Source organism: Vulpes lagopus, chromosome 12 (assembly GCF_018345385.1).
Source record: "Vulpes lagopus strain Blue_001 chromosome 12, ASM1834538v1, whole genome shotgun sequence".
NCBI classification, from domain to species: Eukaryota; Metazoa; Chordata; class Mammalia; order Carnivora; family Canidae; genus Vulpes; species Vulpes lagopus.
In genome coordinates, this window is record NC_054835.1 from 38,223,799 (window position 1) to 38,251,448 (window position 27,650).

Genomic DNA, 27,650 nt, shown 5'->3' on the forward strand with positions numbered 1-27,650 from the left:
ATGCTCAAGTCCTAATGCCTATGAATAAGACCTTATTTGGAAGTAGAATCTTTGCAACTATAGTCAAGATGAGATCAAATTGGATTAGGGTGGGCCTTAAATCCAATGGTGGGTGCTCACATTGTTTTTGTTTGTTTGTTTAAGATTTTATTTATTTGAGAGAGAGAGGCGGAGAGGGGCAGAGGGAAAGGGAGAAAGAGTCCTGAGCAGACTCCTTGCTGACTGCAGAGCCTCACGTGTGGCTCAATCTCGTGACCCTAAGATCAGGACCTGAGCTGAAACCAAGAGTTGGATGCTCAACCAACTATGCCACCTTATAAGAGAAAGAGAGATTTGGATACAGACACAAAGGGGTCACGGGGAAGAAGGCCATGTGATGACAGAGGCAGAGATTGGAGTGATGTAGCTTACGAGCCAAGGAACACCAAGGAAAGCCAGGAGCCACCAGAATAGGCAAGGCAGGATTCTCCCCTTGAGCCTCCAGAGGGAGTATGGCTTTGCTGACACTTTGATTGCAGACTCCTAGCACCCAAAACTGTGAGAATAAATTTCTATTGTTTTAAAACACCAAGTTTGTGGTGATGTGTTATAGGATCTCTAGGAAACTAACATATGGGCCCAAATCTAGGTGTTGCTGTGGCTCAAGGAGGGCACCTCTGAATTGTCTCCCCCTTCCATATCATCACCCTGCATAGAACATTCTATGGCTCCCCAGCTGCCTCAGAACGAAGACCACACTCCTTACCATGACCTACAAAGCTCTGTGCGGCAGACTCTTGACATACCTATCCAATATCCACCACCGCCCCCCCTACTTCTTTGTTAACAGAACATTGGACCTATAGCAAGCAGCAAAGTAACCAGCTAAAAATCCTCATTCCCTGGATGTCTTAAGGGTTACCATGTGATATAGGCTGGCTAATAAGATAAAATGAAGACTCTCCTGCAGGTCACGTTTGACTCTTTGTCCCTCTTACCTTTGCTCTTCTCCTTATTCCTGCCTGGAATGCAGATACAATGGCTGGAACTTCAACAGCCATCTTGTGAGGATAAGAACAAGAGCCGCAAGAACAAGACAGAACCTGGGTTCCTGATGATATGTTGGAGAGATGCTCAGTAAGTCCTTGGATTCCGCTGTCTATTACACAAAAACACAAATCCTCCTGACACGTGGTAGTCTGGCTTCCACCTACCACCTCTTGTGCCCCTGCTCTCTGTGCTCCAGCCCTGCTGGGCTTCTTCAGCTTCTGAAATTACCGAGACTGGTCTGCCTCAGGGCCTTGTACCTTCTGCACCTCAAAACCTCTTTCCCACTCCATTCAGGAGCTGACTCCTTCTCATCCTTTCAGTTAGCACTCACTAGCTCAGGAGAACCTCCCCTCATCACACCCTGGGTTTCTCCCTCTCAATATGTTGCATACTTGTGATGATTTAGTTGTTTAGACTTATTACCTCCACCCCTGCCTTTCCTGTGAGACCATACATTCTCCACAGGTGAGATTTGCCTTTACCTATGATGGTTAAGCACAGAATATATGCTCAATTGGAGGATCTGTTGATGAATGAATGGTCACAAAGCCTAGTCCATCAAATGCCTGCTTATCCTCTCTCTGTTTTATTGCTACCACCACACATCCTAGTGACCAGAATGGGATCGTGTTACCAAACAAAGCAGGACAGCAGCCAAGAACAGACACTGGCAGGTATGTTGGGAGTCAACCAAATGCAGCTCCCTCCTAGGAACCTGAGCAGACCTGTGTTTAAAACAGCTGCTTGGAAGCTTGGAGAAGGGTCTGGTTTCTATCACCTGGTTCCTGGGACTCACCTGGTGAGAGCTTTCACCAAACCTCTAGGCATGAGAAATGAGGGCCCCAGGCAGAAGCCACGCTCTGCAGTTGGGAAGCCCAAACAGATGCTAACATGTGTCTGCTGCCTCAGCTAAGATGGCAAAGGGTGGGGTGACTGGGGACCCATCTCACTGGCCCCAGCTGAAACCAAGCCAGTCTCACTCAAAGGCAATGGCCTCTCCTCCCTCTGTTGTTTCTTGGGTTTTTAAGTAGCTGCCCCCACTGGAAGGTGACGTGGGCCACCCTTTAGTCATTGGTTAAAATCTCTTGCATCAGAAGAACCAGCGTGGGTCTTTTTTGGGGCACAGGGCTAAGGGGACTGTTTCATGTTTATCTTCTCACCTGCAGAACCTACCTAGTGTAAGGCTTGGCACCTGGCATATGGTAAGTGTTAGGATCTGCCTGCTGAATTAGTTCAGTCACAAGGATCCCGCAGCTGAGGGGGCCCGAGGCTGTGCTGAGAACATGTGGGGTGGTGACCAGGACATCTTCCCTCAGTGCTGCCAGAAGGTGATACACAAGCCACTTAGGAAGGACCAGCTGCCTCCTCTGGGAATCCAAGTCTACGGAAAGCATTCCAAAGCTGGCACGTCCTGCACACAGGAGGAAGTCCCCTGACTCCTCAAGCTCTTCCCTGAGGAATTGAAGCTAGCTAGGGAGACGCTTTCCAAGCAAGGAAGAGAAACCCTGGCTCCCCCTGGCAGCAAGTGTAGGACATGGGTGACTCTGGGTCACCAGGGCATCGTCCTAAATGTGACTGCTTGTCCACAGAGAGGAGAAGGAAGACCTTACATGCATCTGGCTTCAATAAGTATACACTGGATGGGTGAAAAGGAGACAAGAATGGAAGTGGGCGTGGAGAGAAGGAAAGCAGCCCTGGTTTCTGACTGCCAGGTCCCTGAGGTCAGGCCATCTGTCATCTCCATCCCATGGTAGGTCTCTAACTCCTCATTATAAACCTTTCTCCTGACACAATTCAAACAGCTCCTCCGAACCAAAAGGACACTAACTAGAGGAGTCTTGTTCATGGGGTGATCTGAGCACCTTCCAGGGAGACCCTAGGCAGTTCTTTACCAGCATAGACGGTGAGAATCTGAATGGGAAGAGAGAAGTGGGAAACCCAATTTCTGGGAGAATTTTCCCTGGGAGACCCTAGGCAGTTCTTTACCAGCATAGACGGTGAGAATCTGAATGGGAAGAGAGAAGTGGGAAACCCAATTTCTGGGAGAATTTCCCCACACCCAGGCTGCCGTGGTTTTCTTCTATAAAGTCAATCATTGCCAGCTTCTTCTTCTTCTCCTTTTTTTTTTTTTTTAAGATTTTATTTATTTAGTAGAGAGAGAGTGAATGAGCACAAACAGGAGGGAGAGAAGGAGAAGCAGGCTCCCTACTACACGGGGAGTTGGATGTGGGGCTCGATCCCAGGACCTCAGGATCATGACCTGAGCCAAAGGCAGAAACTTAACCCACTGAGCCACCCAGATGCCCCCACCGCCAGCTTCTTGACTGACTGTGGGGGCACTTCCCATTTGTTACTGCAGGTCCTGCTCCCGCTGCTGCCAACATCATCAATTTTGATATACGAAGTCCACCCATGACAGAGATGGATAAATGCTTCCCCCTAACCACTCTCTCTTTCTTCCTTTAGTTTCCATTAGGCACATGGCCACCCAGCTAAGACTACATGTCCCAGCCCTCCAACAGCTAAGTGGGGCTACGAGACTACGGCCAGCCAATGGAAGACCAGCAAAACAGTTGTCCTCAGTAGGAATGGGCTGCCATCGTGGACCACAACTGAGAAGGCACATGTTGCAGAGCAGCAGGTAGCAAGACAGAGGGAAGCTGAGTTCCCAGCACCATGGAGACACTACATCGATCCCTGCTTACTTATACTCACACTATTACATGTAGGAGAATAAACTCTCACACCCCTGTCCCTCATAAATTTAACATTTGTTACAAGAACTGAATCTGTATCCTAACTAATACAAGCAAAGTCCCAAGAGGAGACCTCCTTAGGCCTGTCAATCTGAGGGCTTCTTCACTGTAATCCATATACATGTGACTCCTAAAGGGATTTAGGGGCTGTGCCTGGGCTGTGAACTCATCCCAGGAACTCACCATCACTGCATCACACCTGCTGTCTTTGGGGCAGTCTGGTTACCCCTGAGGGTGGCCCTCCAGACCCTGCGGACCTGGAGGCCAGAAGCTACGACAGGGATAGCCTAACATTACAGAGGGTCAGGGGCGTAGCCTGAGCCAGACTATTTGGCAAGTCCACCAAAGGGAACTGTGTTTCCTTGAAATGCATGCAAGAAGCCCTGGTCAATAATCCATATTCATTCTGGGAGGCAGCACGGTGTGGATTTCAAACATTTTTGCTCATGGAATCCTTTCTTCCAATTAATCTTCTGTGGAAGCTCAGGACATAAATCACATCCAAGTATGGCCATTCTGGGGGAAGGAAAGAAGGGCCTGGAGCCCAGCCTGCTGTTACTTCCTTCTCCACCACCCTCCAACCCACAGCAGCTTGTGTAAGAAGTGCCTCTGTGAACCCTTAGGGTTCCATGGGGTGCACTTTGAAAACCACTGCTCTAGGATCAAGGGCAAGGGCTGTGGAGTCAGACCCAAGTTCAAACACTGGCTCCGCTACATAGTAGCTAGTGCCAAACATTACTCTCCTCTCAGCTTCAGTCCCTCCTCAGTAACCTCCTGCACAGAGTTCTTGAAAGGATTAGACAAAACAGAGCAATGTAAAGCTCTTAGCCCAGTGCCTGGTCCACAGTAGGTGTTCGCTAAGTAGGAGCTATTACAATGATTTTGTTGGACCTTTCCAAAAAAGGTTTTGATTGTGGAGGCTGTCTCCTCCAAACCAACCCCAGCTCCGTCCTAAACGTCTGCTGTTACAGTGACTCTTCTGCCTCAATTATTCATGCCTGGAGCCCGCCAGGCACTTCATTTCTGACAGCGGGGCAGCATTTACCTTGGCTGAGTTCAAGACGTTTCTGGACAGGAACTCAGGCTAAGCTGTCACCATCGACCCATCAACTGCCAGCCAACTGGCAGGTGAAAATGCTGGGGCAGGCAACCAAGGGCACTCTGCAGGGCCTGCTGGAGAGATCTGGCCAGCCAGGCTTTTCGGGACAGTGTTCCAGGCAGCTGCGCCCAACCCAGGAGGTGCTGATGGGATTGCTGGGGGAAGGGGCATCCCATTCCCTGACTCCACCAAGCCACGAAGACTTACAAGACCCATAGGAATGTTCTCAGATCCCTGTTCCCCAAAATGTGTCCCAGGGACCAGCAGCATCTGCATTACCTGGGAGCTCACTGGACATGCAGAATCCTGAGCCCAATCCCAAACCTGCTGGATCAAAATCCAAATTTGAACCGGCTCCCCAAGGGATTCTTTTGCACAATAAGCTTTGGAAAGCACTGGTCTAGAAACACCCCCTGTCTGGACCAATGTGCCAGGCATTCTCATCCACGATGAGACAGTGCTCCAACCCTTGGACTCCAAAGGCAGAAAAGACCTGGGCTCTTGTCCTTCCTCTGCCATTCACTAGCTGTGCAACTTGAGGCAAGTACTTCACCTCTCTGTTCCAAGACAGTATTAGAAATATTTACCCCCTCAGGTAGGTGGGTGAATTAAATGTAAGGCCATAGGATGAGGTCTGCACTCAGGAAGGGCTCCTGTAACACTGCCTTTTATTATTATTTTCCCTTACCTCATATATCCACATAATAACCTCCATCTGCCCTCTGGAAGTATTCAAGCCTCAGGTTAAAATAAACCCACACAGAATACCTGTCATCACGAAGTACAGAAAGCAGGTCCATCCTGGAAAGGGAGGGACCCAGGCCAGAGAAAGGGGTATTGGCATCAGTGCTGAGGGCCTAGCATAAAGAGGTGTCAGGATGGATGGGACTGACCTACGAAAGCCCTGGAAGTGGGGGGTTGGACCAGGCTCAGGAAGAGAGTGAAGAGCAGCTTTCTAGACAAAGCATTTCTCAATGTCCTCAACAGGATACGGAAGAATCATCCTATCCTGACACTGATTCAACATGAGGAGGAATATCAGTCAACAGGGATTTTTAACAGCATAAATATATCATATCACCACACAGACTCAGGACCAGGCAAACCAAAAACAAAAACAGACCTCCCCATCCCTCATCCAGTCCCATGATGGCATATTTCCTTCTAGCCTTTTCCATATGTGTAGAACTTCACATGGTTATAATACTGCTGATCATCCAGTTGTGTGGACTACTTCTGTCAGGTTTCATGATATCTAAACATGGTCTTTTGGGATCCCTGGGTGGCGCAGCCGTTTGGCGCCTGCCTTTGGCCCAGGGCGCGATCCTGGAGACCCGGGATCGAATCCCACGTCGGGCTCCCGGTGCATGGAGCCTGCTTCTCCCTCTGTCTGTGTCTCTGCCTCTCTCTCTCTCTCTCTGTGTGTGTGTGTGTGTGACTATCATGGATAAATAAAGATTAAAAAATAAATAAATAAACATGGTCTTTTAACCATCACTTCTGGGATGCCTGGGTGGCTCAGTGGTTGAGCCTCTGCCTTTGGCTCAGGGCATGATCCTGGAGTCCTGGGGTCGAGTCCCACGTTGGGCTCCCTGCATGGAGCCTGCTTCTTCCTCTGCCTCTGACTCTCTGTGTCTCTCATGAATACATAAATAAATAAAATTTTTTTAAAAAACCCATCACTTCTAATGGCTTCCTGGCCATCCACTCAGAAGGAATCCCACAATTTTCTTAAGTAATTCCCTATTTTTGGGCATTCAGATAGCTTCTAATTTTTATGCTCTCATAAATATTCCTGTAATGAATTTATTGATGTACTTTCCACCTCCAGGATGGTTTCCACTGCTTTAAAACTTTAGTTATAAAGCTTCTCAAACCTTACTGAGCATCCAAATCACCTGAGAATCAGATTCTGATTCAGCAAAGCCTGGGTTTCTGCATTTCTTTATTTTTAATTTTTTTTTATTTTTTTAAGTTATTCTAATGTAGGGCTGGAACTCACAACCTTGAGATCAAGAGTTGCACGTTCTGTGGACTGAGCTAGTGAGGTGCCCCTGAGCATCTGCATTTCTATTTATTTATTTATTTATTTTAAGATTGTATTTATTTATTAAAGAGAGAGAGCACAAGAGGAGAGGGAGAAGCAGGCTCCCTGCTCAGCAGGGAGATCAACACGGGGCTCAATCCCAGGATTCCTGGATCATGACCTGAACTGAAGGCAGATGCTTAACCACTCAGGCACCCCGAGGTTCTGCATTTCTAATAGATTCCCAGGTGTTGCCAAGCCTGCTGTTTCCCCACCAAACTTCGAGTAGTAAGGCTATGAAGCACAGCACCTGAAGTGCCAAGGCCAGGAAGACATCTGTGGCTGCTAGCATACTCTTTTTACACTTCCAGGTAAGACCTAGGGGAAAAGTACTACCTTCCCCTGCCTGCCTTTCTGGTTAACTTTCAACCAATTAATTCATCTGATTTCTTTTTAAGATTTTACTTATTTATTCATGAGAGACACAGAAAGAGAGGCAGAGATATAGGCAGAGGGAGAAGCAGGCTCCCCACAGGGAGCCCCATGCAGGACTTGATCCCCAGACTGGAGATCATGCCCTGAGTTGAAGGCAGACACACAAGCCCTGACCCACCCAGGTGTCCCTCACCTGATTTTTAGAACAACTCCATGAGCCATTCTCAGTTCCATCTTACCTCAGATGAGGAATGTGAGGTTTGGAGCAAAGATGTGGCAAGGACACCTAGTATCTACTGTACCTGGGACCACAGTAGGGTGACCAGCTGTCCTAGTTTGCCTGCTACTGCAATTTCCCAGGATGCTGGATGTTCACTGTGAAACCCAGGACCATTCTGGGAAAACAAAGATGACTGGCCACCTAATTAGACCAGAGCCTAATTCAGAGTCAGCTAATGTTTATCATTCCTGACCCTGTGCCAGGCCTTTGTTATAGACTCCTATAGGACATCTTTCCAATTACATTTAGACAATAGCATCCCCATTTGACAATGAAGAGAGGTTAAGAAATTTGCCCAACACAAAAAAGACAAATGACCGAATTAAAAAATGGGCAAAGCAGCAAAGGACTTAAGTAGACATTTATTTCTCTGAAGATATACAAATGGCCAACAAGCAAATGAAAAGATGCTTAACATCATTAGTCATTCAGGAAATGCAAAGCAAAACCACAATGAATACCATATTAGATCTACTGGGATGTTATGATTTATAAAAAGAAAGACAATAACAAGTGTTGGCAAGGATGTGGAGAATTCTAAATCTTCGATATGTTGCTGATAAGAGTGTAAGGTGGTTTGGCTATCATGGAAAACAGTTTGGAAGTTCCTCAAAATGTTAAACATAGAGTAGCCATATGACACAGCAATTCCACTCCTAGGTATATGGCCCAAATAGTTGAAAACAGGTCCTCAAACAAATACATGTACATACATTCACCGCAGCACTATTCACAGTAGCCAAAAGGCAGAAATACCCTATCAACAAATGAATGAATCAGCAAATTATGGTATATCTGTACGATGGAATAGTATTCAGCCATAAATAGCTGATGAGACTTGAAAACATCATGTTAGGTGGAAGAAACCAGCCACAAAAGATCATATATCATGTGATTTCATTTATATGTGAGACATCCAGAATAGGTAACGAAATAGAACACAGATTGGTGGGTGCTAGGAGATGAAGAGGGGTAGGTAGGGAACAACTGTTTAAAGGTACAGCATTTCCTTCTGGGGTGATGAAAATGTTCTGGAACTAGGGGCACCTCCATGGTTCAGCCAGTTAAGCATCTGCCTTCAGCTCAGGTCATGATCCCAGGGTCCTGGGATGGAGCCCCACATCGGGCTCCTGCTCAGTGAGGAGTCTGCTTCTCCCTCTGCCCCTCCCTTCACTTGTGCTCTCTCTTGCTCACTCAAATAAGTAAAAATAAAATCTTTTAAAAAATGTTCTAGAACTAGATAGAGGTGATGGTTGCACAACATTGTGAATATATTAAATGTACTTCACTTTAAAATGGTCAACTTTATGTGGGCACTAAGGTGGCACCGCCAGTTAAGTATCCAACTTATGATTTTGGCTCAGGTCATGACTCCATGGGCTGTGGGGTTGAGCCTGCTTCAGGCTCCATAATCAGCAGGGAGTCTGCTTGGGGTTCTCTCTTTCCGTCTCCCTCTGGCCCTACCCCCATTGTGAGTTCTCTCTCTCTCTCTCTCTCTCTCTCTCTCTCAAATAAATAAATATTTAAAAAATAAAATGGTTAACTTTATGTTATGTAAATCTCACTTCAACACACAAAAAAAGAAAAAAGCCAACCAACCAACCAACCAATGAACCTGCCCAAGGGAAAGGAAAAGGATCAACAAGAACTGTCCTAGGAGGTGGACGTCCTAGGGCTGAGCAGCCAGGGGGGGGTCTTCGGCACCCTTACTGAGACCAGAGGGGGCAAATGGGGAAAGGATAGGATCAGAGAACTCATCACATGCCTCGCATTTTGCTTTTGAATATCAACCCCGTAAGATCAGTATTTCCCACTCCATTTGGGAAATTCGAAGCTACCAGGGGCTTGCAGGGATTCCCAATGCTGGGTTCACTAATTGAGGGGCTAAGCATCCAGCTCAGGGTCATACCAGGGCCAAGACCAGGGCTGCTGGGCTGTTTCCACAGTGCTGGAGACTGGACACCTGCACTCCACCTCCCACCTCCCCAAACACCCCTTCTTCTTCTTCTTTTTTTAAAAGATTTTATTTATTTATTCATGAGATATACCGAGAGAGAGGCAGAGGCAAAGACACAGGCAGAGGGAGAAGCAGGCTCCTCACAGGGAGCCCAATGTGGGACTCGATCCTGAACCCCAGGATCACGACCTAAGCCAAAGACAGATGCTCAACCGCTGAGCCACCCAGGTGTCCCCCAAACACCTCTTCTTACAAAATCTCTTATCTTCTCTCTTCTCTCTTCCTGGCCTTCCCTTCCCTCCATCCACTTCACACACCACCACAGGATTCTCCAGGTGCGGCCTCCCCACCTCATCCCTTCCCCTGAGCCCACTGGCATGGTCCTTCCATGAGCACTGTTTGCTCTTTGGCTGTCTGTGCTATGAGTCTGTCTGTGCCATCTTGCCCAGGCCCCTCCATCTGGGGAGGAGACCTTCTAGAAGTCTCCTTTTAGGAACTGCATCCTTTGGGAGGTTGTAGAAACCAGGCAGGTATTGCACTCATTTGTCCCTCTTGCTGTCCATCATCTTGGACCCCATGGGGCCAGGGTCCCTCAGCATTCCTGGGCCCACCATGGGGGGAAAGAGCGGGTAAGTTTTGCTTGGCCAGAGAGGAGAGGAACTTAGGGAAGCGGGACCCTAGGGAAGACTGGAGGTGGGAGGAAGGAGTCTTTCTTACCATGGAGAAAATATTCTACTAAAGGGGAACCTCCAAATGTGAACATTCTCAAGCTTGGTTCCTCCTAAACTCTGGCCTAGATCTGAAACACAGAACCAAGAAAACCTTGGACTATGATTGGCAATCCAGGATGGAAGGATGGAAGAACTTTCTCCAAGGCTTCCTTCCCCTTTCCATCTTCTCGGAATAAACTGAGCCACAACCCAGGGTCTCTGACCTAGCACTGTAGTTCCCCCCAAGCCCCAACCCACCCCCTCAAAAAAGTTCCCAGTGTTCCAGGGGCTCAGAACTGGTCTTGGTGGAAAACCTCTGGAAAGCCTGGTCCAGACAAGAGTCTTATTTCCACTGGGGCATGGTGGTAGAGTGGGCATGAGATTAAAATCTAAGGAGAAGGCTCTGGCCAGGGCCTTGGAGCTGTCAGCTCACCCTGGGAGTGTGGGCTGGATGCCTCAAGGTCTCAAAACAAGATCTGAGTTAGACAGAGCATCGTGGCAAGGTGGCCAGCCTAGGGTGCTGGGCAGAAAGGGGCTGAGCAGAGGATGCCAGTCAGGGAGGCTGGGCAGAGGGGCCAGGTGGGACGGCTGGGTAGGGAGTCTGGGCAGGGATCTGGGAAGAAGAGACCGTGAAGAAAGGGTTGGGCCAGAGGGGGCAAGACAGGAAGATGGTCAGAGGGACTGGGCAGGGAAGGTCTAGGATCGGGGCTGGGCAGAGGGCCCGTGCCAGAAGGGAAGCCCACAGCCAGGAGGGTGTACTGAAGAACAAAAAGGAAGATGAGAGGACTCTGGGGTAGGTGTGTGGGGCAGCAAAGGGAATGGAACCCCAGCTGCCAGGCCCTCAGCCCCTCAGTATGGCCCTAGAGCAGAGGCGTGAATCAGGCTGTGATAGATAAGTAGCAGAAACGTTTTCCTGGTGAGGCTCAAAAAACCTTCTGAAACAGACCAAACCAAATACGCTGAAATATCCTCTTCCCATCACTCCCCTCTTGCCTAGTCCAATGCCACCAAGTCTTGATCTAGATCGCCTTTCCTCTGCTCAAATAGACCCCAGCTCTCAGAGACAGTGAGCAGAGACTCGGGAGAAGCAGGTGTCTCCAGGGCCCTTTACTGGGCTCCTGAGTGGCTGAGGCTACCTACTGTCCTGGGCAGAGTGGGCACACAGCCTGGATGTCAATTGGGCAGGGGGTGGGGCTTGAGGCCCAGCTGTGAGGTGATCATCAGTGTCCCCCACTGAACACTGCTCAGTGCAAGGTCTAGGGGGTTCCAGGAAGGAATGAAGCACAGGCCTCCCTGAGGCCCTGGACATGAGACCACTTGGGTCACAGACAAGCACACACATGTGGCATGTGTAAGCACTGCTGTTCTCTCTCTCTCTCTCTCTCTCTCTCTTTTTTTTTTTAAGATCTTATTTATTTATTCATGAGAGACACAGAGAGAGAGAGAGAGGCAGAGACACAGGCAGAGGGAGAAGGGCGCTCCATGCAGGGAGCCCAATGTGGGACTCGATCCTGGGACTCCAGGATCACGCCCTGGGCTGAAGGCAGCGCTAAACCGCTGAGCCACCAAGGGATCCCTGCCATTCTCTTATGTGTGCGGGAACCCAAGAGTCAGTTGAGTTGGAGTCCTTGGAGGCACTGAGTCCAAGGATAAACCCCAGCACTACGTCTTCTCTTCAACAACCCCGTCTTCCGAGGCTTCTGGGGATGAGGAAATCCCTGCTTCCTATGCTCCTTCAAAGGAGGTGCTCCTACTGTGTGCCAGGCCCTGGGGGCAGAGTCATAAAAGTCTTGGGTCTCACGGGGCTTCCATTCCAGGGAGGAGGACAGGCAATATAAACACAGAAATAGATAATTTGGTGCAGGAAGTGATAAGTTCTATGGAGAAAAAGTCTATTCCCTCTGCAGCAGTCACAGCCCTGCAGCTACGAGAAAACAGCTGTATCTAGAGCCTTCTCTGTATCAGGCTAAATGCCCGCAAGCTCCTTCAACCATTCTGGACTCCAGATAACCATCTAACTGTCTAACCATCTAGATAACCATCTAAAACCATCTAAAAGAGCTTCAGCTTACGGTCAGGCCAAGAAATACCCCATATGGTCTCTAGCGCCCTAGCACTGGTTCCCAGGTTTCTGTGGGTTTCCATCAGTTTCCATTAACGCAGTCAGCTTTCCCACCTCCGTCCTTGGCAGCCACTTCACACTCCTGACTCATCTCCAGCCCACGAGCGGTGAGGAGCCCCACATCTTTTCCTCATGAACTGTCGCTAAGCCACATCTCTCCCACCTTATTTTAAACTTAAGTGCCAGGATTTATATTTATCCTGGTAGTTTCATCTGGCACGAAGCCGACTATCACTCAGCCTGCCAAGGCAGTCTTCTGGATCCCAATCTGACATCTGAACTCTTTCAGCTAAGGTAGACATCTGATCCTCCTGTCTCACAGGCAGAGCTGGGCACAGAGGTGTCTCCTGCCAGGTGGGGGCTTGCTCCCTCACATGGACTCTAGATGTGTGGCTGTGGAGGGGGCCACGATGCTCCAGGGATGGCAGAAGTCATGTAGTCAAGTACAGCCACGTGGCACCTGAGAAAACTTCATGTTCTGCTGATCATTCTAGTAACTGATTTTAAAATTGGTTTGAAATAATACAGATCAGAAGTTCCCACACTTAGATGACCATCAGAATCACACAGGAACGTGTATTTTTTTATTTATTTTTAAAGATTTTGTTTATTCATGAGAGAGACAGAGACTCAGGCAGAGGGAGAGGCAGGCTCCCTGCAGGGAGCTCAATGTGGGACTTGATCCCAGGACCCCAGGATCACGACCGGAGCCAAAGGCAGACGCTCAACCACTGAGCCACCTAGGAGCCCACATGGGAATTTTTAAAGAAATTAACTCCCATGCTCCATCTCCAACATTTCTGAACTAGTCATCTGAACTAGTCATCCCAGGGTGGAGCCCAAGAATTTATGTGTTCCTTTATTTTATTTTATTTCATTTATTAGAGAGGGAGCACAAGGATGGGGAGGGGCAGAGGGAGAGGGAGAAAAAGCAAGGAGCCCAGTGCGGGGCTCCATCCTAGGACCCCAGGATCATGACCTGAGCAAAGGCAGATACTTAACCAACCAAGCCACTCAGGCGCCCCTGTATTGTTTTTTAAGTTCTGGGAGAATTATTAAGTCTATACTGGCTCTTAATGATCCCCATTGCCCTTTCTGGATGTCCACAGACAATTGCTTCCAGAAGTCCACATTTCTGTGCTCTCTTCTGCAAGATCCTCTTTGCATGGACTGACTGGGACATGGCCCTTTGACCATGGCATCTGGCCCAGAGCAAGTATCAATTCTTTAACTGATGGCCCAATAAAGCTGGGGGGAGGGAAGCATGTCTGGCGGCTCCCTTACCCAGGATTCCTCTCCTGCCCAGGCCTTCTATAGCTCCCTGGTTCTCCAGGATGGAGAAAACAGGGCAGAATGGGAAGAGAGTTGGGGTTTCATTCTCTGAGGTGCTACCAGGTTCCATCTCAGAGAGAGATTAGGTGAGGCAGGGGGGCTCTGACCTCAGGTACAACATTTAAAGTGGCACCAACAAACTCAGCCATCAAGCCAGAGAATATCTAAATGCATTCTTTTTTTTTTTTAAGATTTTATTTATTCATTCATTAGAGACACACAGAGAGAGAGAGGCAGAGACACAGGCAGAGGGAGAAGCAGGCTCCATGCAAGGAGCCCACCGTGGGACTCCATCCCAGGTCTCCAGGATCATGCCCTGGGCTGAAGGCAGCGCTAAACCGCTGAGCCACCGGGCTGCCCGCATTCTTTTTATAAAGGTTTTATTTATTTATTTATTCATGAGAGACACACAGAGAGAAACAGAGACACAGGCAGAGTGTCAACCACTGAGCCACCCAGGTGTCCTAAATGCACTATTTTAAAATAGAATAGAAATGAATGCAAGAAAATCCATAATGAACCAAATATCAAAATTGTAAATAAAGACAGGATCAGTAATAGTGCCAAGCCGTGTCAGAGCCTGAGGTAAAAGGAAAAAGAAGTCATCGAAATGAAGCAGAAGGAGGGAGAGTTCAAAGCATTTATGACCCTGCTCCCTCCCTATGCCTATGTCTCTGCCTCTGTGTGTGTGTGTGTCTCATGAATAAATAAAAATCAATAAAATCTTTTTAAAATAACTAACTAAATAAATAAAATATCCTAACACAGGGGCACCTGGGCGACTCAGTCATTTCAGCATCTGCCTTGCTCAAGGCATGATCCCAGGGTACTGGGATTCAGCCGGGTATCTGACTCCTTGCTCAGTGGAGAGGCTGCTTCTCCCTCTCCCTCTGCTATTCCTCCTCCTCCCCCACTCCTGCTTGTGGTTCTCTAACTCTAGCTTTCTGTCAGATAAATAAATCAACTCTTTGAAAAAAATATCCTAGGATAGAAAAGATATCACATCCATGATACAAGAACACAATGCTTTTTTTTCCCTTAAAATGAGAAGAAATCAGAAAATAATAAAGAGCTCTTGGAGATTAAAATATGAAAGTAGGAAAAAAGATCAGTAACATTAAGAAAATAAGGTTGAGGGGGGCACCTGAGTGGCTCAGTGGTTGAGCATCTGCCTTTGGCTCAGGTCATGATCCCAGGGTCCTGGGATGGAGTCCCACATTGGGCTCCCAAAAGAGAGCCTGCTTCTCCCTCTGCCTATGTCTCTGCCTCTCTGTGTGTCTCTCATAAATAAATAAATAAATAAATAAATAAATAAATAAATAAAATCTTAAAAAAAAAAAAAAAGGTTGAGAAAATCTCCCAGAAAATGGACCACCACCACAAAGGCAAAGGGATAGAAGACAGAAGGAAGTTCAAGCGTCAATCCCTCAGATGGACATTTAATCAAAGGGAATTATAGAAAAAGAAGAAGGATAAGAAAGAAAAGAAGGATAGTCAGAGAGAAGAATTTCAAAGAAATAAAACAAGAAGACTTTCCAGAACTGGTGAATGCAAGTCCTAGGTTGCAATACTGCATCACACGTCCAGCACGGCAGGAGAAAAAAGAGCTAGAGGCAGGACAAATCACTGCACCTTCAGAATGCTGGGGTTCTACCCTCAAAAGCTTCCAGAATGGGGGGAAAGCAGTTATAAACAAAGAACAAGAGTAGGAATGACATCAAACCTCTCAACAGTGACACTGGAAGCCAGAAGATAATGCCTGAAAACTTCTGAAAGAAAATTATTTTTAATCTAGAATTCTCTGTTCAGCCAGACCATCAATCAGTGTGATCATAGAATAAAGGCATCTTCAGACATGCGAGCTCTCTAAAGAATTTTCCATGTAACCTTTTTTAAGAAGCTAAACAAACAAGGGGGAGAAGCAGGAAAGAGAAGGCACAGAGTTCCAACCGGAGAGAAAATAGGGCACCCAACAGGAGACAGATAAGGGGGTTCCAACCTCAGAAGAGAGAGGGGTCCCATGGTGGACAGGTGGGCGAGTGAGCCAGCAGCCAGCCCAGGTCGGGGCAGGGCCACAGGAGAGAGGTTTCCAAGGGTAGGGGAGGGAAGCAGACAGGTTGGACCACACTAAAAATTCTATTTGAGGCCAGTGGATATATAAAAATATATAGCCAAGGTTAAGTACAGAAAATTAAGCAAACGGGGATTGGGGCAAGGATCCAACTTTTGGAAAACCAAAAATTATCCAAGAAAGTAAACAATGATATTTTCCTGCTTGGATGAGTGGTGAACAATATTTACATGATTATCATGATATAAAGCAGAGCATATGGATTTAACAAAAATATTGAGAGTAGGATGACACTCGAGGGAGTATATAAAAGACAAATCTTCATCTACACAACAGGTAGTCAACAGATAATGTCTAAATGAGTTAATCAAAAGGCAACAGCATAAGTAAATTACTAAGAAATATGGTGGTAACCACCAGGAGAAGCAGCCCCCAGGGGCGCCTCCAGAGCAAGGGGCGGGCAGGTGCAGAGGGGCGGGCTTTCTGCTGCGCTTTGTTCTCATCCTCAGCACGATTTGACCTTTTTGACTATCTGCATACACTTCCTTGAAGTAAAAAGATCGTTCTTGAACATAAAATAAAGAAATGTATGCCAAGAAGCACATCCTGTTGTTGCTTCTTATGTCATCATTTTTCTGCATCCTAGGAATTCAATCTCAGCTATAGATGCCGACACGTGTGGCCAGGGGCACGCTCACACTTGTACGGTCACATGCATTCATCACACATACTCAGAGACAGCCCACGGTGACAGACACACAGGCAAGCGTACATAATACACAAAAATTCTCAGACACACGTGCAAACACACGCACACATGGTGACAGATTCACCTACAGACACAGAGGCCCCCATCAGCCTCCTCTAAAGAAAGCCGGCGGAGAGGGGCGGGGGTAGACAACGCTCCTCTGAGCCTTGACCCTGCTGGCCTCCCTTCACCACCACCTCACTACTGCCCCAGGCAGAGGAGACTCTCCCTAATTGCCTTCTCTATTCTGTGCCCTGCCTGGAGGCTAAGCAGCCTGAGCCTCTGCAGCTGTTAACCCTTTGGGGCTATGCAGTTTGTAAATGATGGAGAAACGGGAAGGTGGGGAAGCCCCGGTGGCCCAGCATTTTAGCGCTGCCTTCGGCCCAGGGTGTGATCCTGGAGACCCAGGATCGGATCCCATGTTGCATGGAGCCTGCTTCTCCCTCTGCCCGTGTCTCTGCCTCTGTGTGTGTGTGTGTGTGTGTGTGTGTGTCTCATGAATAAATAAATAAAATCTTTTGTTTTTAAATAAAATCTTTAAAAACAAAAAAGAAATGGGAAGGGGAGAAGGATCTGAGCTGGCAGCTGGATGTGACTCATTAGGCCACCTTCATTTTAGCAGAGGCCTCAGGCAGTGTCAGGAACCCAGTGCACACACATGCTGTGTATCCTCAGACAAGTCACTTTACTTCTCTGGGTTCACAAAAGGGTAGGCAATCTATGAAGCTCAGAGATGCAAAGATTTTATGCTCCAAGGCTGGGCCCTGCTCTCATCCCCTCCCCTGGCATCCACCTCTCCATGCTGACATCCAAGGACTATCCCAAAGGATATGTGATTTGTGCCTCTGGCAAGTACACATAGGGCACCTGGGGGGTCCCCCACCGCCACTTCCCTCCCCTTCCACGTTCCCCCAGCACTCACCACTACCCTGGTCCTGTTATCTGGCAGTGTGTCAATGGCCAGGGTGCCCCCACCCGGGTCTTGGCTCAGCTGGGTCCTGTCCAACTCCGACACCTGCCCAGGGCTCTCCCGGGCTCTCCGACTCCAGCCCTGTGTGGACCCCTTGGCAGCCCATCCAGAGCCTCGGCCTGCATCCTGACCTGGGAAAAGGAGACAGAAAACTGAATGCCAGCAGTCAGACCAGAGGTCCAAGGAGAGGACCGGCCCACTTACTCAGCAGAGGCCCCAACACTGTGCCATCACTGAATACCTGCCTGGGCAGGAGATACCCAGCAGGCACTGAGAGCCACGGCTAGCTCCATGCCACACACTCTGCACACAGCACACCTTTAGTCCCTCACCCCACCCTTCGCAGCAGATATAATACTTCCATTTTGCAGACGGGAATCAGGGGCTCACAGAGGTTACAGAACCTCACACACGTTAAGGATGGAGATAACTTCTGAACCTCCAAAGGGGTAATTCTTCTCAACCTCTGCTGCACACTAGAATCACTGGCGGAACTGTAAAAATTCCTTGTCTGGGTCCCACCCCAAAGGTTCTGATACAATTGTTCTGTGGTGTGGCCTGGGCATTAGGAGGCTTAAATGATCCCCAGGGGAGCTTTTGAGAAGCCCTGAACCAAACTCTGTAGACAAGGGTGAGAACCACTTGCTCTGGAACATTCCTAACCAGTTCCTTATTTCTTAACCAGAAATGGCACATAATCTCACCTTCCAGGGGACTCCGGGGACTAGAAGCGAGAAAGTAGAGTTCTTTTTAGTTCAGGGCTTCCCAACATTAGCACTATCAACATTCTGGACTGGAGAGTTCTTTGTTGTGGGGGCTATTCTGAGCATCACAGCCATGTCCAGCAGCCTGGCCTCTGCCCACTAGATGCTAGTAGCATCTCTTCTCATATTGTGACAGTCGAAGATGTCTCCATTGATGGGGACCACTGTTTAGCCCTGTGACTACCTGCAAGCCCTTGGGCGAGTCCCTTTCTCCATAAAACATGGAACTTAGCCACCATCAAAGATGGCAAATAGGTTTCATCTCAAAAGTCATCTCCAATCGATTAGTGACAGCTAGGAGCACTCTAATTGAGACAAACTCGGAAGCTCCATCTGTGTGCAGCAGGAAAGATTGTCATGATCAATTAACAATGTCTGCCAGGGCAGGGGATTGGAAAACGGCCGCACACAGGCCATTTAGCAGCCATTCCTAGACTCACTGTTCTCTTCTGTCTCCTCTAGGTCATTAAATATATTCTAAATGTCAGAGAACCAGGCTTTTCCTTTTGAGAAAGATGTGTCTCAAGAGATGTGTCTTATATCGTCACTGCAATTGTCACCACTATGACGGACATGTATATGGGACATAGATCACCAGAGATATGGATCTGATATTTCCTGTGATATTCATCAGCTTCAGGACCACCCTGGGTCACATGTCCTTCTCCACTTCTGCCTGCCCCAACCCCTCCCCAGAGCTCCTGGATGTAACCCTCTCTCCTAGATCCCCCAATGGCCTGTCTCCCTGGTAGACCAGTTCCCCCAGGACCCTCCCCACCTTCTGCAAAGGTGTATCCTCAGTGTCTAGCAAAGAGTAGATGCTCAATCACTGTACAGTTGAGGACATAATACTGGAGGTAACTCTTGAGAGCCATCAAGGACAGAGGTTGAGACAAGGCTTGGCCAGCACCAGACCTGGGGCTGGGGCCAGGACTCTGCTGTGGGGCCCTGGTTTGTCATTAGACATTTTATCCAATTAAGTCATTCTTGGCTGCTGGTGCCTACTGGACCCTTGCCGGCCCCCTCTCCCTTCTCTGCCCCTAATCGCAACCAGATGCTCTGGAGAAGGTGGGGAGAGGGGCGGTCCTGGGGCCCCTATCCCTAGTTGCCCACTGGCTGAGATGGGCCTTATCCCAGAACTGGGAAGGCAGCCTGCCCACGGCTCAGACCCCAAGCCAGGGCTGTCCTGCCCCTCTCGGGTGGGGCCCACAGCTACCTCTGGAGACTGAACTGTTTGTGCTGGGCCGCAAGCAGCCCTCGGGCCTGGGCCAGAGCCAGAACAGGAAAGGAACGTGTGCAGAGCAAGTGGAGGAGCTTAACTGGTCTGCAAAGGGATGCCGGGGATTGGCAGGCATCATGATCCTGCAGCTGAGACAGCAGGGTACTTGCAAAGTGGGAGTCCTAGGTCTGAGAAGAGGGCTGGGAAGCGGGGGGCCAACCAGAGGTGGAGTCAGGGAAGGTCCACCTGCACCCACAGGCTGTGTGACCTTGGACCCATCCATTTACCTCTGTGAGCCTACATTTCCTCATCACTAAAATGGGGATGCCAGTCATGCCTATCACACAGGCTGCCATGACCATGCAGTACAAAACTCAAAATGAGAAGGCTTTATAATCAGAGAGCTCAGGGCCTAGGTCCATGAAGGCAGGCAGGGAAGGGGTTGGAGAGAATGGGAGGCTGCCCGGGAATCTGCCCTGCCCTGCCCTAGCCCTGAGTCTGACCCTCTCAAGCCCCACCACATCTGTCTCCCTGCCCCCCTTCCCCCTCCCAGTTTGCTACAGGACATCACCCCCTCAGCCTGTGGCAGGAGCCAACACAGCTGCTTGCTCACATGTGTGTGTAGGAGCCCACGTGCCTGTGCACACGGACTTGCCTAAAAGGTCCCGGCCCTCCTCTCCATGTGCGCAAGCGCTCACACGTGTGTCGCAAAGCCATCCAACCCGCGGCCACTCTCTGCTCTACCTTCTGTCCTGGGTTAGAGAGCTTCACTTGCTCAGCACCCATTTCACGTCCCCGCAGGTGAGTACACCTGCCTGTGAGTGATGGCCAGAAGTGCCCAAAGCGCTCTCTTGTTCATGTGTCTGCTTGTTCATTCACTCATGGCCTCACGTCGCCGGCCGTCTAGTGGGCCATCACAATAGCAATAGGGAGAATAAAAAATTACAGCTAACTTTTCAAGAATGCTTGCTTGGTGCTAGCACTCTTCCAAATGCTTGAAATCCATTAACTCATTTACTCCCCGCAGGAACCCCATGGGATCGGGGTTGGGTTTAGATCTATTGTACAAATTGGGAACTGAGGCGTGAAGGTGTTAAGGAATCTCCCAAGGTCATGCAACTAGGCCATGGCAAGATGTGCACAGGGCACGCTGACTTCAGTCTGCTCAGGCCACGGCAAATGCAACACGAGGTGACCGGCGGTCCTAGGCTGTTTCCTAAGGAGCAGGGAAAGCCCAGGGAGGGACTGGAATATAAGATGGGACCACTGGGCGAATCTTGGGAGCTGTACTAGGAGACTATGTCCCCTGGCACGTGGAGGGGCATCCCAGCAGTATGGCCCAGACCCCTCCTTGTGCCACTGCCCTGCTCTAGTGCAATAAGCCACACGTTGCCTTCAGGAGGTCATGTCGTGCCTGGCCAAACCAGCCTCATCCTACCCACCACCCAAGCTTGTCATTCCTGCCCCACAGCCACCACTCAGTCCAGTAGCTACTGTGGCCTCCACTCTTAACGACCGTGAGACTAGCCCTTGAGCTAGTCTCCCACATACCTGCCAGGGCATCCTTTCTAGAGGACGAACTTGATTCCATCTCTCCAGTGCTTCCAGCTCACCACAGCCCTCGAGACTGGATCCCTGCCCTCTCCTCCAGCCTCCTGTCTCCCTAAAGTCCTCCCCAGGACCTAATCCTACTCCCTATGGCCACAGGGCCTCACACATAGGGCTTTTCCAGCCAGGACCACTCTGCTCCAAAATGAACCAATGAACCCTTCTGATGAGTTTTTGCTCATCCTTCAAGTCCCATGAGATGGTACCTCTTCCCAAAGCATCCCCTGACATCTCTCCCCTGTCACCCCAAATGCTACGTGCACCATCCCAGCCCTGATCCCAACATGTAGTTGCTGCCTGCAAATCTGTAGGCTCCAGGTACCTGACACAGCACAAATGCTCAGTCAGCACATATGGAGGACAGAGAGAAAAAAGAAAGGGAGGGAGGAAAGGAGGGAGGGAGGGAGAGACGGAGGGAAGAGAAGGAGGGAGTCAAAAAGGGGAGAGGAAGGAGGGAGGAGGAGGGAAGGGAAGGAGGAAAGGAAGACAGAGAGGGATGTAGGGAGGGAGGGGGGAATCTTCAAAAGCTCAGAGTACTTGAGATCCACAGGCTGAGAAAACCCTTCCCCTGGAGCACAGGCCCGCTAGAAACTGCACTGCAATACCACAACAATTAAAGAACAGAGGTTTGGAATCATACAAGCTCGAGGATGAACCCTGAATCTACTACTTACTGACTGTGACATTGGACAAATTATGTAATCTCTCTAAGCTTCAGTTTCCTTACCTGTAAAATGGGGGGGTCTTTAATAAAATAACATATGCAAAGCACCCAGCAAAGCCCCCCTTCCTTCCCCAGGATTTATGTGAGGACTGACTTCCCTAGGGGCTTGAGAGTCTCCAGAGCCTCAGCTGAAATCCTGCATCCCAGTTACAAAGCCCCCAATGGCATCCTCTTGCTGGGGAAACCCACAGAGGTTCCCACCAAGGACACTTCCCTGGGGAGAGCGAAGGAGTCACAGAGAAATGGCAGGAAGGGACACCAAGCAGTCAGAGGAGAAGAGGAGAGGAGAGAAGAGCTTGGCTCTCTGTGAGTTTCCCTTCAGGGAGAGGTTCGTGACCACCTTGGATTCACTCATTCATTCAACACATTCACTGAGACCCTACTGTGTGCCAGGCATTGTGCTGGGTGCTGAGGTAACAACAGTGAACAGGCAGACACAACCCCTGTGCCCATGAAGATTCTAATTGGAAAAGACATGTGAATGAATGAGTGAATGAATGCACTTGATCTTAGCCAAAAGTCCGAGAAGCGATTGAATGAATGAAGAATGTGGCAAATAAGACAAGGTGACACGGTGATGAGTGCTCTAAGGCAAACCAGAGGGTTGAGCTTTGTGGCTACGCTGGGCAGAGCCATCAGGGTGGGCCTCTCAGAGGAGGTGGCCCTTGAGCTAACCGAGACCTGGAGGAAGAGAAGCCAGGTACTTGAAGCCTGGGAGTGTTGAGGGTTCGGCCTGAGGAGAGTGAGAGCAGGTGCAGGGATGGCGGGAGACATCTGATGGCCACTGTAAAGAGTTCAGATTTTTGTCTCCGTTTGCTTGGAAGTGCCTGGTGGGCAAGAAGGAGGCTGAAAGCAGAATCGTGACTAGAGGGGGCCTGGACACGAGCTGGTCCAAACTCCATTTTATAGAGGAGGAAACCAAGATACCGAGAAAGGAAGAAGCTGCCAGGGTCACCAGGGATTAGTGGTGGGCCTGATCTCCTGCCTCCCAGACCAAAGACATGGCCTCCAGCTGCCTCTTTCTGTCTGTTCCAGGCAGCCCTGGTTCCTCTCGGGCCAGACCCTGCTGCCCCTGCCATACCCCGTGCATCCTAAGGCCAACTTCCTGTGTGTCTACTTGTCAGCCTCTCAGTGGCCTGTCCTCACCTCCCGACTGTATCTTTGGGTCATTCATCTTTCTCCTGCTCCCATTCTAAAGATGGATGAAGTTTCAAGCCTCCACCAAACCAACCAACCCATCAAGAGGGAGGGGAGACCTCAGTTCCGATCCTGAGGCAACTGCAGCCCAGAGAGCTTGGAGCCTTGGGGTTGGATGGCACCCCCTCACATCCTGCTCCCCGCTGCGCTTTCACCACCAGGCTCAAGGGCTCCATCATTGATCTGAGCCAGGCTGTCCCTCCTTAATGGCCTCCCCCAGAATGTCCTACTCCCCCGTCTCTTCCCAGAAGACACCCCTCGCCCCCCCCAGCCCACCCCTGCCTCCGCCCCCTCCACCCCCCCCACACACACACTCTTCCTCCAAACCAGCCAGGCCTGGTGAAAAACACCACTGGACTGAGAGTTAGCAGCTGCCCCCTCCACCCCCCACCCCCAGCTTCCTAGAGCTTCCCTAAGTCCAACCCATCTCTCCTGCTGCAGAGAAAGTCCTTTTTTCCTGGCTGAGTCTCTGGCAAAGCTGAGAAGACACGGTGTCCTCTACTTAGAGATTTGATTCAAGTCTCTGCCTGCCCCTTCACTTTCTGGCCTCCCCAGGTGTCTACTACCCCAACCTAATTCTGAAGAGGCAGTCCTAAGCCAGGCCCCAGGCTGGCCACCCACCCACCCCCATGGACACAGGCTCCTGACCTCCCAATTCCCCTTCCCCAAACCTCTCCATGGTTCTTCCAATTCAGTCTGGGGCCCAGAGCCCTCCCTCATCATCCCAGTCACATTCTGAGTTCAAAAGATCTCACCAGGTTTGGGGCTGCAAAGGACCTCAAAAACTGACCTGTCCCACCTCTTCCTTTATATATATATTTTTTTTTTGAATGACCAGTTACTCACATATATTAACACAAATCTAAAAAGGAAAGACAACCAAAAAAATCTCTCATAATCTCACCACCAAGAGTCAAAGATTTTGCTCACAGCCTCACTTTCTAAGTAGAGAAATAGGCCCAGAGAAGGAAAGTAACTTGCTCAAGGTCACACAGCAAGTGAGATGCCGGGACAGGAAGCTAAGCCTCCGGCCCTTCTCTGTGTGGTCTACCTGAAGACTGGTGCTTCTGTACCAGCAGCCTCTTGCCACACCAACTTCCATTGCTCTCTGCCCACATTTCCACCCTCAGCACTCTTCCCTACCCTCCTCCTCGACAGGGACTCAGGCCTGTCTCAGCTGCATCCATGGACCATTAAAGTCAAGAACGCTGTCACTGATGCTGTGTCTGATGCTAGCACACCCCAGAGACACAGCAGCCCAACTACAGCATCTCCCTGAACAACCCCGTGCCCCTGCTCTATCCCATTTAAAGGACACTTATGTCAGTGAGGCATAATGCTCTATCTTCCCAATTCTGTCAAGAGGCTAGACTGCAAATTACCCACCTCTCCAACCCCAGAGAAGGTCTGGGTGTTTGAGGAGAAAGGAAGGGAATGCAAAATTGCATGCTGAAAAATGGTTCTTTTATGAGAGACTCAAGGTAGACCTAAGAAAGGACTTCCAGGCAGGAGAGATGACTGTGAACGGGTATAGGGGAGAGGAGTGTGTGAATAGGAGCCCTCCGCTTTCCAGAACCAGAGCAGCTAACGGCCAAAGTCCACCAGGAGGGCAGAGCAGGAGTGACAGGAGGATCCTGGAGACTGGAGAATGGGGGAGCTGCAAGTTGCTTCTTCCTGAGCCCAGGACTATTCTCCAGGCTCCAAACAGGGAGAGGAAGGCAGTAGGACGGCTGCTGCAGAGCTTCCTCTGGGAGAGATGCTGGGTCTCCACCACCCCCTGGCTGCTCCCACCCAGCCCCCAAATCAGAAACGGACTCAGATCCAACCTGGGTCAGCTTGGGGCTGGGGTGGAGAGCCGGATGGAAGGGAAGAGGAGGCAAAGCTGGGGCAGGGGGCACCCCAGATTCCCCATCTCATCAGAATTCAGCCTCCCTCAGTGCGGCCAGGGGTCCCTATGACTCCCCCACCGTCCTGTTTGGAGCCAGAGCCCGCTGCCATATGTAGCCCCCTCTACTGGGGTCCCTCCAGTGTCCTTCCAGGAGGAGAGGAGGAGTGGGGGGCGTCAGGGACCCATGCCTCCAGCCTCACTCGCACACCCCATGTGTTTCAGAAAGTGGGTCCCTGTCCACCTGCCACAGCCCACGGAGCTCCTGGCCCTCGCGGAGTCCCCGCGGCCACCCACCCGGCCGGACATCGCCAGCCCGCGGGGACTTGCCCCGTGCCCACGCCCGCCCCGGCCCGCCCCGACCCACCCGGCCGGTCCTACCTGCTCCGGGCGGGGGGCTCAGCGCCCGGGCCGCCTCCCTGAGCACCAGCACCGCGAGCCACAGCTCTGCCCGCATGGTGGGCGCCAGGACGCCCCGGCCGCTGCGGCCCCGGCCCCGGCCCCGGCCCCGGCCCCGGCCCCCGCCAGGCAGGCGCCCGGCTCGGGCGGCGCGGTCCCCGGGGCTGGCGCGCCGAGGGCTGGGCGGCGAGGAGGCGGCGAGCGAGCGGAGCGGCGGCCTCCCGGAGCGCGGACGGGGACGGGGACGGGGACGGGGACGGGGACGGGGCGGGGGGCGGGGCGGGGGGCGCGGCGCCTCCCGAGCGCTCCCCGAGTCTTCCCCGGCCCTCCCAGCCCTCCCGGAGCGCTCCCCGGGCGGGAGTGGTGCGGGGGGGCTGGGGGCGGAGTAGGGCAGCGGGCGGGTGGCCCCCACCCGCACCTCAGCTCCTGCCTCCCTTCCCCTCCCCCACCCCCTGGGAAACCGCGGACTCGAGACGGGGGGGAGGGGAGTGCCCCCCCCCGGTCCAGGCAGGCGCCCTTCCCCGGGGCGCTGGACTCCCGCCCTACCGCACCCCTGCCCCCCGGGTCTCCCGGGCTTCCCGACTTTCCGGGCTGTTCCTCGGAGTTCTGGGGGCTTGCGATGCCCATCCTCACCCCAGGAACGCCCCCTAGCAGCGGAGACACCCCACCACCGCCCAGCTTCTCTCGCCGACAGAGGCCCGAATTCCACTCTCCTCCCCAGGACTCTTCTCCCTTTTTCCCCGTCACGCCCCCCAGCCCCCCACCCCCCGTTTCCAGCACCATCTTGCCCACCAGCCTAAGGGGGGGAGGGGGCCTGGCTTACCCCTACTTTAAAACAGCCCGGACCTCCCCTCACCCCCAGAAGGTAGCGGAGACCACCCTTCTCTCTGGGGACCCCAGGCCTGCTCAGGGTCCCAATCAATCCTCAAAACCAGCTCCAGAACAAGAAGCCGTCTCACCCCACCTGCCTCCACCTTATGACAGACTCTGGGGAGAGATCACCTTTTTTTTTTTTTTTTTCCCTTTTCTTCCAGGACAGAATAAAAATACCCGCAATTTAGATTTAATAGACGGCAGGGAATCAGGTCAGGACACAGAGGTGCCTGTTCCCCGCCGCTCCCCACCACCCCCCCTCCCGCCCCCGACCTACTTCGTGCGATGACAAGGAGCTGGGAGCCCTGGAGGGTGGGAGTGTGAGGGGTGAGGGGCACTTGGTTCCTCAGGGGCTGGGGCCTAAGCACTAGACAGTTGCAGGCAGGTAGCGGATGGACGCTGAGAGCCCTTGAGGGAATTCCCCGGGCGGGTACAGAAGAAGGAACAGTGTGGGCTGGGTGGGTGGGGGTGGGTGGGGAGTTCCCTGACACTGGGGACAAAGACACGACCTGAGAAGGGAAACAAGAACTAAAGACTCCTCAATCTCTCAGAATCCCAGTTCCTCCTTCCTCTAGATCCAGGAACGACATCCTCCAGCCCTAAACGCTAAGTCCTTTACAACGGGACAAGGCAAGGCCGGGCTGTAAGTTCTTCCTGGTGTCTAATTCAAATCCCGATTTTGCCGACTCTCTTCTAGGAAGAGGCCTGCGCTGCGCCTCCAGCTGCGGCTTCTTGCTGCCCTCTAGCGGCCACGTGGCGAGCCGCGGGCTGGTTTGCAAGGTCTCTTTAAGGGCTCAGATTGAAAACAGCAGCTTGGAAATAACTCGAAGAGAGCGACGTGTACATTTTTTTTTTTTAATGTGAGCCTCTAGAACTTGAGTGTACATCAGAATCACCTGGATGGCTTATACACATTTCTAGGCTCACCCCCCGAGTCTCTGATTCAATACTTCTAGGAAGAAGCCGAGAATCTGCATTTCTAACACGTTCCCAGGTGGTGGTGCTCGTCCTGGGATCACATTTCAAGAGCCATTGCTTGAGAATTCCTGCTTCTTGCACTCTCGTCTTTCGTGCACCAGTTGTCGTCTGCCCAAAAGAGAGGGGGCGAAGGCAGCGTCTACATAAAGCATCGGAGAGGGGGGAAATAACACGGAGACAAAGACCGTGTAGCCCAGGGAAAACTGAAAAACTCTTGCCAAGGGGGCACCCGGATTTGAACCGGGGACCTCTTGATCTGCAGTCAAATGCTCTACCACTGAGCTATACCCCCTCTGCTGACGTCCGGCTGTAGTAGCTTCTTAGTGCTGTAGCGCGCAGGCGCCGTGCCGAGCTTCTCAAAAGTAAGGTTTGATGTTTACAAAAGCTGGAAATTATATGAATCTCAAAACATTACTCGCCGGAACACAGAACTTGTTTCCCGAAGCTCTGGACTACAGATCTCTACTG

The 27,650-nt window shown here is 50.9% G+C and overlaps 1 protein-coding gene and 1 non-coding gene across 2 annotated transcripts in view; both read right to left on the reverse strand.

Annotated features, from left to right (window-relative positions):
- PLXDC1 (plexin domain containing 1) overlaps positions 1–25,929 on the reverse strand; it is a 61,597-nt gene extending 35,668 nt beyond the window's left edge. Inside the window, exons 1-2 of the mRNA XM_041726638.1 lie at positions 25,314–25,929; positions 17,488–17,666 (exon numbers count right to left, since the gene is read on the reverse strand). Coding sequence (XP_041582572.1) covers positions 17,488–17,666; positions 25,314–25,389 — 255 coding nt within the window. The 5' untranslated portion in view covers positions 25,390–25,929. The remainder of the gene's footprint in view (positions 1–17,487; positions 17,667–25,313) is intronic.
- A 1,473-nt stretch (positions 25,930–27,402) lies between these two features.
- Positions 27,403–27,474, reverse strand: TRNAC-GCA. Its single transcript has one exon. It is a non-coding gene; the product is annotated as a tRNA-Cys (tRNA).
- Positions 27,475–27,650: the final 176 nt, after the last annotated feature.